We start from the raw sequence: 13,470 nt of genomic DNA, 5'->3' as shown, positions 1-13,470 counted from the left end.
AATGAAATGGTGGATATATAGTTTCTTTATTTGTGAAATAAAGCTACCATTGGTTTCATGTTTAGAAAAGTGGGAAAATATCCCAGTGTCTCAGCAATTTTCTAAACTGATCACATGCAGAAAGGCATTCGCACCCATTTTGGAAAACAGTCTTGCTTTGTTCATGGGATTTCTTGTAAATTTGTGTATTTATGCAAATTTATGCGAAATCCTATAAACAAAGCAGGACATTTCCCAAAATGGAGGCAAATACCTTTCTCCATGTGATTGGCTTGAAAAATTGTTAAGACACTAGGATATTTTCCCACTTTTCTGAACATGAAACCAATGGTAGCCTTATTTCACAAATAACGAAATTATACACTCTTTTACTCTTTTACTTGTTTCAGTCATTTGACTGCGGCCATGCTGGAGCACCGCCTTTAGTCGAGCAAATCGACCCCGGGACTTATTCTTTTGTAAGCCCAGTACTTATTCTATCGGCCTCTATTGCTGAACCGCTAAGTTACTGGAACATAAACACACCAGCATCGGTTGTCAAGTAATGCTAGGGGGACAAACACAGACACACACACACATATATATATATACATATATATGACGGGCTTCTTTCAGTTTCTGTCTACCAAATCCACTCACAAGGCATTGGTCGGCCTGGGGCTATAGCAGAAGACACTTGCCCAAGATGCCACGCAGTGCGACTGAACCCAGAACCATGTGGTTGGTTAGCAAGCTACTTACCACACAGCCACTCCTGTGCCTATATATATTTATATAGATGTACGTGTGTCCCACTTTACCACTTGACAACCAATGCTGGTTTCCTTACGTGAGTGTGACTTAGTGGTTCAGTAAAGAGATTGATAAAAATATACCAAACTTGAAAAAGTCCAATGATTGAAATAAGTAAAAGATAAAGAAATCAAGTGTGACTATGTGGTAAAAAGCTTGCTTCCCAACCACATGGTTCCAGGTTCAGTTCCACTGCATGCTACCTTGGGCAAGTGTCTTCACCTGTAGTCTTGGACTGACAAAAGCCCTGTGAATGGATTTGGTAGGCAGAAACTGAAAGAAGCCTATCATATTTATATATGTGTCTTTGTGTTTGTGGTTGTCCCCCACCACCGCTCGACAACCAGTGTTGGTTTGTTTATGTCCCCGTAACATTAGCGGTTCAACAAAAGAGACTGATAGAATAAATACTAGGCTTAAAAAAAGTACTGGGGTTGATTCGCTCATCTAAAACCTCTTCAAGGCAGTGCCCCAGCATGGCCACAGTCCATTGGTTGGCCCGGGGCTATAGCAGAAGACACTTGCCCAAGATGCCACGCAGTGGGACTGAACCCAGAACCATGTGGTTGGTTAGCAAGCTACTTACCACACAGCCACTCCTGCGCCTATGTATATGATTATGTCCCCGTAACTTAGTGGTTCAACAAAAGAGACTGATAGAATAAATACTAGGCTTAAAAAAAGTACTGGAGTTGATTTGCTCATCTAAAACCTCTTCAAGGCAGTGCCCCAGCATGGCCACAGTCCAATGACAGAAACAGGTAAAAGATAAAATATTTTATATGATAAAAAAAACAAAAAACAAAACCAGGTGCAGGAGTGGCTGTGTGGTAAGTAGCTTGCTAACCAACCACATGGTTCCGGGTTCAATCCCACTGCGTGGCATCTTGGGCAAGTGTCTTCTGCTATAGCCCCGGGCCGACCAATGCCTTGTGAGTGGATTTGGTAGACGGAAACTGAAAGAAGCCTGTCGTATATATGTATATATATATATATATGTGTGTGTGTGTGTGTGTGTGTGTTGTGTGTCTGTGTTTGTCCCCCTAGCATTGCTTGACAACCGATGCTGGTGTGTTTACGTCCCCGTCACTTAGCGGTTCGGCAAAAGAGACCGATAGAATAAGTACTGGGCTTACAAAGAATAAGTCCTGGGGTCGATTTCTTCGATTAAAGGCGGTGCTCCAGCATGGCCGCAGTCAAATGACTGAAACAAGTAAAAGAGTAAGAGTAGAAGAGTAAATGTTTTTCTACAAATATTTAAAGAAAGATTACATTTTTTTCCTTTTCCTCCGTCTTTCTCTGTGACATTGAAACTACACCTTAATAAGTTCAACCTGAGGTTAATTAACTTTACCAACTGTGTATGTTTAAAGAGATTACCATTCCTGTGTTAATCTACCCCAAGGAATTTATTTTAATCCGCATCCAGGAATGCTGTTTCAGGGAAAATTGTAAACAGAGAAATATCATAGATTGGATGTTAACACTATTGATGGTAGCGCGTTATTGCAAGGAGTTCTAAGGGGACGGTTCCAGTAATTAGAAGAATATATTTCATCGGAATTTTCTGCCATAAAAGAACCATGAAAGTTCCAGTTGTCATTTTAACTTTGGGAATTTTCTTCAGTTGCATTTTCGGTAAGGACATTTTGGATTTTTCTTTTATTTTTTGCAATAATTTTTACAGTTTAACCCTTTAGCATTCATATTAATTTGTCAAAAATAATCCTTATTTATTCACATTTAAAAAAATTTATCTGATAATATTTTGTAGCTTCAAGACAGGAAAGATGTAATTGCTTATTTTTAGAATAACATTGCAGGATAGGTGTGAGATGTTGGTTCTGGCCAGTTTGAGCATAAAATGTGTAGAATATTTGGGCTGGATACAGCCGGTTTAAACACTAAAGGGTTAAGAAGATTTGGGGGTAGTTTTGTATAAAATAGTATCTTATAAAAGAATGGGGTTTTTTTTTGTTGCTCCTGTTTTTTTTGTAATCTCATGAAAACTCTTTAATAATTTCGATATAAATTGAGAACTTAAGATTACATCAGGCACATGCTATGAGAAAATACTCAGGACAGGCAGAAGGCAATAAGTAAATTGGCAACGAAAGGACTTCCTGCTGAGACCCAAAAAATACTTCTGAGATTATATATATATATATATATCAAATGTGAGGATAAAATTCTTTTCGAAAAAAAAAGAAATATTTTCTCGAAAAAAATTTTATCAATGGCCAGCATATTAAAAAATACCTTTAACGTTTAAATTTATAAACAATTCATAAATGAGGGCAAGGGAAAAAATTTCTAATGCCAGATATGCTGAAAAATTGGACATATTGTCCATTAACCATATAATTTTTTCACAATATGCATGCTACTCGAAAAAAGGTCGAAAGAAATTTCTAAAACATTCCATTATTACCATATTTGGCATTAGAATTGTTTTCCTTTGCCCTCATTTATGAATTGTATATATATATATATATATATATATAATATATATATATATATATATATATATGTGTGTATATATATAAATGATAATATTTTATAAGCTTAAGGCTTATAAACAAACACTGTGTGTAGACTAAGGTAAATATATATATATATATATATATATATATAATGTTCCTTCTCGAGCCATGCCAGGCTCATAAGGGCCGGTTTCCCGGTTTCAGTGGCGTAGAAATTCCCCACCTGGACGGGACGCCGGTCCATTGTAGAAATACTTATACTTGCCAGCCGAGTGAACTGGAGCAATGTGAAATGAAGTGTCTTGCTCAAGAACACAGTGCATTGCCCAGTCTAGGAATTGAAACCACAATCTTATGATCATGAGCCCAAGCAGGATGGGAAGCTGGTCTGTCACTGGATGACTCCTTTTTGCCAGCTGAGTGGACTGGAGCAATGTGAAATGAAGTGTTTTGCTCAAGAACACAACGCGTTGCCCAGTCCAGGAATCGAAACCACAACCTTACGATCATGAGTCCAACACCCTAACCACTAAGCCACGCGCCTCCACATAGGTAAATAGTCTAATATTGGGGCAGATAAGCCCTTGACGGAAAAAGTAGGGTTTGTCGTATGCATGGGACTCAAACCCACACCTTACTTTTCCCATTGAGGGCTTATCTGTCCCCAAAATTAGACAATTTACCTTAGTCAATGCTCAGTGATCACTTACAAGCTTTAAGCTTATTAAATATTATTGTTATTTACTGATTGTAAAATTCAGCACCGCTTACTAATTAATCTAATTAATCTAATTAATCACTGGAAACATATATGACTTTCAACGTAAGTTGAATTTAACGTACAATAGCATCTTATAAAGCTAGATTTATATATCCTAAATTTGCAGAAGAATTTGTCATTCGGGCAGTTTAGCTTAATAGTAAACAATTGACGCGTAATCACAGGGATGTGAGTTCGAATTTCATGGCTGGCTGCCGACAGATTTTTCTAAAAAATATGGATGGTTTATCCTGTTCGTTCCTATATTATTAGCATTATCCTGCGTTTGAGAATAAAATTATTTCCTTATCTGTATCTTTCAATACACCTCAATACTTCTAAAGCAAGATTTGTTTGTTGACTTTCAACGTAAGTTGAATTTAATATATATATATATTATATAGATCATTAGCCACTACACACATTTTTTTCTCTCCTTGTTTTTTTCTGTGTCCCTTTCTGTAGAAGAGCCTAGGCTCGAAATGTAAAAGACTTTTTCTATTCCTGAGCGTTATACTAATACATCTGTTTGTTTTGTACACCACCTGTCGTCGTCTTTTGTTTTTTTCGTAAACTCTCCCTATATATATGTATATATGAATGGATCAAAACAGTTTGATTCAAATTCTGTTTTTCATTTGTTCACTCACACAAACACACACACACACACACACACACATAGTAAAGATTATTTGGCCAACATAACGTGGCAGTCCTGGTTAGGACGAATGTTACTGTTATTTAGCTCCAGAAAACATCATCTCCAGCTGGTTATACAACACACTATCTGTCTCCTTATATTTTCGAACAAGGGAGTTTAGTGTCCCCACTCAGCACAGGGATGGTAAACTTCCTTGTTTGAAAATATAAGGAGACAGAGAGTATGTCATATAGCCAGCTGGAGACAATTTTTACTGGGGCTAAATTACAGTAACATTCGTCCTAAACCAGGACTGCCATGTTATGTTGGCCAAATAATCTTTACTCTAGAGTACTGCTACTGAATGTCTCTTGTTAAGAGATTTACAAATAGAAATTTTCTATTTATATATATACTAGTAGTATCGCCCGGCGTTGCTCGGGTTTGTAAGGGAAATAACTATATAAGCATTTTTAGAGAGTTACTTCCCTTATATAAACCGAGCAAAAAATGCAATAAAAATGCGAAAAATGATGGCGAGTATAAGTATTTCTACAATGGACTGGCGTCCCGTCCAGGTGGGGAATTCCTACGCCACTGAAACCGGGAAACCGGCCCTTATGAGCCTGGCAGGGCTTGAGAAGGAACATTATATATATATATTTACCTATATTTGGACTTTCAGGGTCAAGAAGTACCAGTTGAATACTGGAGTTGCTGTAATCAGCTTTCTCTTCCCTTAAAATTTCTGGTCTTGTACCAACATTTGAAATTGATATTTCAGACAATTCTTTTAAATTTTCTCTCACTGATAACATTTTTCTTTTTTCCCCTTAATATTCAAATATTTGGACTTTCAGGGTCAAGAAGTACCAGTTGAGTACTGGGGTTGCTGTAATCAGCTTTCTCTTCCCTTAAAATTTCTGGTCTTGTACTAACATTTGAAATTGATATTTCAGACAATTCTTTTAAATTTTCTCTCACTGATAACATTTTTCATTTTTCCCCTTAATATTCAAATATTTGGACTTTCAGGGTCAAGAAGTACCAGTTGAGTACTGGGGTTGCTGTAATCAGCTTTCTCTTCCCTTAAAATTTCTGGTCTTGTACCAACATTTGAAATTGATATTTCAGACAATTCTTTTAAATTTTCTCTCACTGATAACATTTTTCATTTTTCCCCTTAATATTCAAATATTTGGACTTTCAGGGTCAAGAAGTACCAGTTGAGTACTGGGGTTGCTGTAATCAGCTTTCTCTTCCCTTAAAATTTCTGGTCTTGTACCAACATTTGAAATTGATATTTCAGACAATTCTTTTAAATTTTCTCTCACTGATAACATTTTTCTTTTTTCCCCTTAATATTCAAAGAAACATTTTAATTTTACCCAAATTGTTTTGTACAAAACTTCAGCTCGAAGCACCAGTTTCACCACACGTTTACCTGAGCAGAATCAAGCAACAGTCTCTCCTGAGAAGGGTAACCAGAGTACCCTTTGTATAAACAAGCAGAATGGTTTATACATCGGAGGATGCAGATGGTTCTATCGCTGCAAAGATGGTAAAACTGTAAACATAACCTGTCCTCATGATCTTGTGGTAAATAAGCTCCAGATGTATTGTGATTAGTAAGTAAATATTTTATATGTATTTTATATAGAGTATGTATTGTTGTTATGTGTGAAGGCGGCAAGCTGGCAGAAATGTTAGCACGGCAGGTGAAATGCTTAGCGGTATTTCGTCTGCTGTTACATTCTGAGTTCAAATTCCGCCAAGGTCGACTTTGCCTTTCATCCTTTCGGGGTCGATTAAATAAGTACCAGTTACGCACAGGGGTCGATGTAATCAACTTAATACCTATATATGTCCTTGTTTGTCCCCTCTGTGCTTAGCCCCTTGTGGGTAATAAAGAAATAGAAATAGGTATTTCCGCCGAGGTCGACTTTGCCTTTCATCCTTTCGGGGTCGATTAAATAAGTACCAGTTACGCACAGGGGTCGATGTAATCGACTTAATACCTATATATGTCCTTGTTTGTCCCCTCTGTGCTTAGCCCCTTGTGGGTAATAAAGAAATAGAAATAGGTATTTCCGCCGAGGTCGACTTTGCCTTTCATCCTTTCGGGGTCGATTAAATAAGTACCAGTTACGCACAGGGGTCGATGTAATCGACTTAATACCTATATATGTCCTTGTTTGTCCCCTCTGTGCTTAGCCCCTTGTGGGTAATAAAGAAATAGAAATAGGTATTTCCGCCGAGGTCGACTTTGCCTTTCATCCTTTCGGGGTCGATTAAATAAGTACCAGTTATGCACTGGGGTCGATGTAATCGACTTAATACCTATATCTGTCCTTGTTTGTCCCCTCTGTGTTTAGCCCCTTGTGGGTAATAAAGAAATAGAAATAGGTATTTCCGCCGAGGTCAACTTTGCCTTTCATCCTTTCAGGGTCGATTAAATAAGTACCAGTTACACACTGGGATCGATATAATCGACTTGATCCATTTGTCTGTCCTTGTTTGTCCCCTCTGTGTTTAGCCCCTTGTGGGTAGTAAAGAAATAGGAATTTCATCTGCCATTACGTTCTGATTTCAAATTCCGCCAAGGTCGACTTAGCCTTTCATTCTTTCAGGGTCGATAAATTAAGTACCAGTTATGCACAGGGGTCGATATAATCGACTTAGCCCCTTTGTCTGTCCTTGTTTGTTCCCTTTGTGTTTAGCCCCTTGTGGGCAATAAAGAAATTAAAATATGTGAATGTAGCTGTGTGGTTAAGAAGCTTGCTTTACAAAAACATTGTTTCAAGGCTCAATCTCACTGAAAGTGTCTGAATCAACACATACCATATAAAAGACATTTTGTAGATGGAAATTACATTTGAGCTCATCATATGTACGTATGTATGTGTGTATGTATGCATGCATGTATGTATGTATGTATGTATGTATGTATGTATGTATGTATGTATGTATGTATGTATGTATGTATGTATGTATGTATGTATGTATGTATGTATGTATGTATGTATATCACCTAATATAATAATGAGCATAGTGATTATATATATATATATATTTGTTCAAAATTTTGCAGGAGGGAGTGGGAGAAAGAGTAGTATAAGTGAAGAGAGAGGAGAGAAAACAGTAATTCAGTGAATGAGAAGTAGTGAGAGTAATCGCCATGACTGAGAGGGAGTGAGAGAAAGTAATAGCAATAGGAGAGAGGAAGTGGCAAAGAGAGCATCTTTGTGTATCTTCTGCTATAATAATAATACTCTTGTGTATTTCTCTGTCATTTGTATTGAATCCTGCAATTTATCACATCTGGTAAGATGGCGAGCTGGCAAAAATGTTAGCACACCGGGTGAAACACTTAGCAGTATTTCGTCTGTCTTTACGTTCTGAGTTCTAATTCCACCAAGGGTGTCTTTGTCTTTCATCCTTTCAGGCTCGATAAATTAAGTACCAGTTGTGTCCTGGGGTTGATTTAATCGACTGCCCCCATCTCCCAAAATTTCAGGCCTTGTGCCTCGAGCGGAAAAGAATTCATCACATCTGGTGAACCAACAAAGATTTATATATAATAATATGTTTCTGTCTACTTCTATATACACACGTATGTGTTCTCACATATATATCTGTGAGTCCATTTATATTTGGACTTCTCTAAGAGTTCCTAAACTTCAAGTGGTGACATTGTTGCCATTACTCCTGTCAACAAGTTACTAGCTGGTTTTGGGACCCTTGGAAGGCATGAAGAATAAAAGATTCTTTACTTGGAAAACAGGTAAGGGTTAGTGACAGAAAAGGGACCCGACTGTAAAACAATACCTCAATAATGTATTCATCTAACCCATGCTAGTATGGAAAGGCAGACGTGAAATGAATGAACAATTGAGGTGTGTGTGTGTGTGTGTGTGTGTGTTTGTTTGCATTTTGTGATGTTTTTGTATGAAATTTCTCAAACAAGAGCAATAATGTTGTGCAAGCAATTCCCTTTTAAACAAATCACCTGGTAGCTCTGCACTTTCAAAGTCCAGCTGAGTAAAAGATCTCTGGCTTCGAAAGCAGACAAGGGTTAATGGCAGGAAGAGCATCCATCTATAAAACAATGCCTCAATAACATATTCATCTAACCCAGTGGGTCTCAGCCAGGGTCCATATGGCCCTTGGGCGTCCATATGGCCCTTGGGCGGCCATATGGCCCTTGGATGTCCATATGGCTCTTGGGCGGCCATATGGCCCTTGAGCATCCATATGGCCCATGGGCGGCCATATGGCCCTTGAGCGACCATATGGCCCTTGGGCGGCCACACGGCCCTTGGTGGTCCACATGGCCCTTGGGGGTCCATATAAGATTTTGTTACGAAAGTTTGTGGAATAAATTGGTTTTATTTCTGAAATATGCAAAATGTTTTAACAATTTTTTTAATGCAATTCCTAATATTTAATTTTAAGAAATCATAGTTTTTTTTAAACAGCAGAATGATTAGGAGGGTCCACCTGAGTAAAATAGGGTTCAAGGTGGTCCATAGGCAAAAATGGTTGAGGACTACTGATCTAACCCATGCTAGGAGGTTAAAACAGATGTAAAATGAACAACAAAAAACAAATGAATACAAGAATAAAGTGCTTGTTTTATTTCTAAAATCCCAAATACATGACACGGTCCTTCCCAAGTGCCTGATGCCTCAAACAACTTCCCAAATTACCAGGATCTTCAGTTAAGGGGTCAGGAACTGACAAACAGCCCCTGTCCCCAAAGATGTATACTGATTCATCTGTCTTCCACCATCGATACACATAGTTCCATTCTATACTCCTAATATCCTCTTCTGAACATATTAACTGATGGAGGAGCCCCTATCAGCGGTTTGCAACTGGGGTCCACATGATCTTTGGAGGGCCCACATAAGATTTTGTTGTTAAAATTTATCTGCCATAAATTGCTAAATACTTCTACAAAACACAAACTATAAAAAAAAATTTTTTTATACAATTCCCAAAAATATTTAATTATAAAAATATAATGGGCCCTTTTTTAAGCATTGAATGGTTCTGAGGGTCCAGTTGAGTAACATAGGAATTAAGGAGTTCCACAGTCAAAAAATGATTGATAACCACTGCTCTGACTAGGGAATGTCAAAGCTATCTTCTTTTCACACACACACAGAGTATTTTCTCTAGATTAGTGGTGGGGCGGGGTTCTGTATGACCCCTAGGGTTCCATGTATGGTTTTGGGATTAAAGTTTATGTGCAATAAATTGGTTATATTTTTTACAAAACAAAATATTTAGATATTTTTCTTTATACAATATATGATGTACTACAATACATTGTATAATAATTATAAAAATATAATGGGCCCTTTTTTAAGCATTGAATGGTTCTGAGGGTCCAGTTGAGTAACATAGGAATTAAGGAGTTCCACAGTCAAAAAATGATTGATAACCACTGCTCTGACTAGGGAATGTCAAAGCTATCTTCTTTTCACACACACACAGAGTATTTTCTCTAGATTAGTGGTGGGGCGGGGTTCTGTATGACCCCTAGGGTTCCATGTATGGTTTTGGGATTAAAGTTTATGTGCAATAAATTGGTTATATTTTTTACAAAACAAAATATTTAGATATTTTTCTTTATACAATATATGATGTACTACAATACATTGTATAATAATTATAAAAATATAATAATATGTTACGGAGATGTACTTGCATAGCAAGTGTCCTGATCTGAGATCGTGTGCTGAAACAAAAACAATTGCAGCATGGAAGGTGTTTATAAGCCATTCAAAAACACACAAAAACCGTTAGATTCTTTTCAACATTTAAATTTAATTTGCCAAAATATTTTGGTCACTTTGAGACCACGACCTGTCCACTGACAGAATTCTGTGCTGCATCTCAGAATTTTGTGCTGTGGCTTCCGTGCCGGTGGCACGTAAAATACACCAATCCGACCGTACGACAGGCACCCATGCCAACCCCCTTTGCTTGCGAAGACATGTTGGGGCAAGCGAAATCGAAATCGAATCGAACCAGCCAGGATCCCTGGTCTGGTGGTACGTAAAAAGCACTATCCGACTCGTGGCCGATGCCAGCACCGCCTCGACTGGCTTCCGTGCCGGTGGCACATAAAATACACCAATCCGACCGTGGCCGTTGCCAGCCTCGCCTGGCACCTGTGCAGGTGGCACGTAAAAAGCACCCACTACACTCACGGAGTGGTTGGCGTTAGGAAGGGCATGCAGCTGTAGAAACATTGCCAGATCAAACTGGGCCTGGTGCAGCCTTCTGGCTTCCCAGACCCCAGTTGAACTGTCCAACCCATGCTAGCATGGAGAACGGACGTTAAACGATGTTAATGATGATGATGATGATGATGAGCACAGAATTTTGTCAATGGACAGGTCGTGGTCTCAAAGCGGCAAAAATATTTTGGCAAATTAAATTTAAATGTTGAAAAGAATCTAACGGTTTTTGTGTGTTTTTGAATGGCTTATAAACACCTTCCACGCTGCAATTGTTGTTTATAATAATATGATTTTTTTAAAACATCAAATGGCGATGAGGGTCCAGTGGAGCAAAATAGGAATAAAAGGGGTCCATTGAGAAAAAAATGATTGAGAACCATAGCTCTACATGGTCATGCAACTTGCTAGATATAGCAGCCAAATCTCCTTCATGTCTTACTCTTCCAGCTTAAAAAAAAGAAAAAAGGGAGACCACCACCACCAACACCACCACCACCACCACCACCAAAACCACCACCGCCACCACCACCACCACCACCACCAAAACCACCACTGCCACCACCACCTATTTCTTTACTACCCACAAGGGGCTAAACACAGAGGGGACGAACAAGGACAGACAAACGGAATAAGTCGATTATATTGACCCCAGTGCGTAACTGGTACTTATTTAATCAACCCCGAAAGGATGAAAGGCAAAGTGGACCTCGGTGGAATTTGAACTCAGAACGTAAAGACAGACGAAATACCTATTTCTTTACTACCCCCAAGGGGCTAAACAGAGAGGGGACGAACAAGGACAGACAAACGGAATAAGTCGATTATATCGACCCCAGTGCGTAACTGGTACTTATTTAATCGACCCTGAAAGGATGAAAGTCACAGTGGACCTCAGCGGAATTTGAACTCAGAATGTAATGGTAGACGAAAAACCGCTTAGCATTTCGCCCGGTGTGCTAACGTTTCCGCCAGCTCGCCACCACTACCACCACCACCACTACCACTACCACTACCACCACCACCACTACCACCACCACCACCACCACTACCACCACCACCACCACCACCACTACCACCACCACCACCACTACCACCACCACCACCACCACTACCACACCACCACCACCACCACTACACCACCACCACCACTACCACCACCACCACCACCACTACCACCACCACCACCACCACCACTACCACCACCACCACCACCACTGCATTACAAACAAACACTGCCCCTTTTTCTTCACAAAAATAACATCGTTTTCTTTTTGTTTTAATCCCTTTTTTTTTTCTGTTTCTTTTTGGCAGCCTTGATAAAGTGGACCCACCATGTGGTACGGCCCCAAACTGCACAGGATTATGGGATGGTAACTACCCTGACTACAGTCGCAGTTGTAAATTCTATTATTCCTGTTCACGGGACAAGTTCCATGGTTACGTGAAATGTCCTGCATGTAAGTCCAACCCTTTCAATGTCAAATTAAATCTCCTGGTTATTCCAGTTGTAGTAGCGGTGGTGGTGGTGGTGGTGGTGGTAGCAGTGGTAATAGTAGCAGCAGTAGTAATAGTAGTGATGGTGGTGGTAGTAGTAGCGGTGGTGGTAGTTGTAGTAGTGATGGTAGTAATAGCGGTGGTGGTGGTGGTAGTAGTTGTAGTAGTAGCGGTGGTGGTAGTTGTAGTAGTGGTGGTAGTAGTAGCGGTGGTGGTGGTGGTGGTAGTAGTTGTAGTAGTAGTGGTAGTAGTAGCGGTGGTGGTGGTGGTGGTAGTTGTAGTAGTAGTGGTAGTAGTAGCGGTGGTGGTAGTTGTAGTAGTAGTGGTAGTAGTAGCGGTGGTGATGGTTGTAGTAGTGGTGGTGGTGATGGCGGTAGAAGTAGTAGTAGTAGTAGTAGTTAGGGGGGAATGGGCAGTAACAGTGCTTTGCTGCATCCACCATTTGTTAGTGATTCCCTGTTATTCCTGTTGGACGACCCCTTTGCAGCACTCAGGCAAAAACCCTCCAACCCGTGGGTCTGTTTGGGTAGTCATGGAAGGAGCTGTGCTGTTTTCTGACTTTGTAAATATGTCCATGGGTGTTAGACGGGTGGAGTTTGAAAAGGTGCTCAGAGTTATTGTTTGTAAGATGGTTGGTAATTTTATGGGTGTCTGCCAAGTCTGCTGCCAGACGTCGGAGTTTCAATGTATCCATGCCCAGGGAGGTAAGGCGTAGGTTTTATCTCTTCACTTTCTTACACACGTCAGACTTCATCACTTTACAGTTTTCTTTCTTTTTTCTTTTTTTTTTTTTTGTTGTCTCCGCACAGCTTTATTTTTCGATCCAACGAAAGAAGCTTGTGATTGGCCAAATTTGATTGCACCACCTTGTGGAACTAAAGGAGTTAAATAATGCAATGAACCACCGAAGTCCTTTGAAAATATCTGCTTGAAACAATAAAATCAAGAATCAAATTTAATACGGTGTTTTCATTTTAATCTATTCTAAAAATATTTATCATCAATATCATCATCATCATCATCATCATCATTATTATTATTATTATT

At 39.2% G+C, this 13,470-nt stretch overlaps 1 protein-coding gene across 1 annotated transcript; it reads left to right on the top strand.

The window, feature by feature from the left end:
- The first annotated feature begins 2,143 nt into the window (after positions 1-2,143).
- Positions 2,144-13,382, top strand: LOC115231195 (peritrophin-1). Its single transcript, XM_029801268.2, has 4 exons — positions 2,144-2,430; positions 6,090-6,303; positions 12,241-12,386; positions 13,233-13,382. Exons 1-4 carry the CDS (start codon positions 2,376-2,378, stop codon positions 13,313-13,315), a joined length of 498 nt encoding a protein of 165 aa, XP_029657128.1. The 5' UTR covers positions 2,144-2,375; the 3' UTR covers positions 13,316-13,382.
- The last annotated feature ends 88 nt before the right edge of the window (positions 13,383-13,470 follow it).

This window comes from Octopus sinensis, unplaced genomic scaffold (assembly GCF_006345805.1).
Source record: "Octopus sinensis unplaced genomic scaffold, ASM634580v1 Contig17760, whole genome shotgun sequence".
NCBI lineage: Eukaryota > Metazoa > Mollusca > Cephalopoda > Octopoda > Octopodidae > Octopus > Octopus sinensis.
This window is presented reverse-complemented; position numbering and strand designations above follow the sequence as displayed.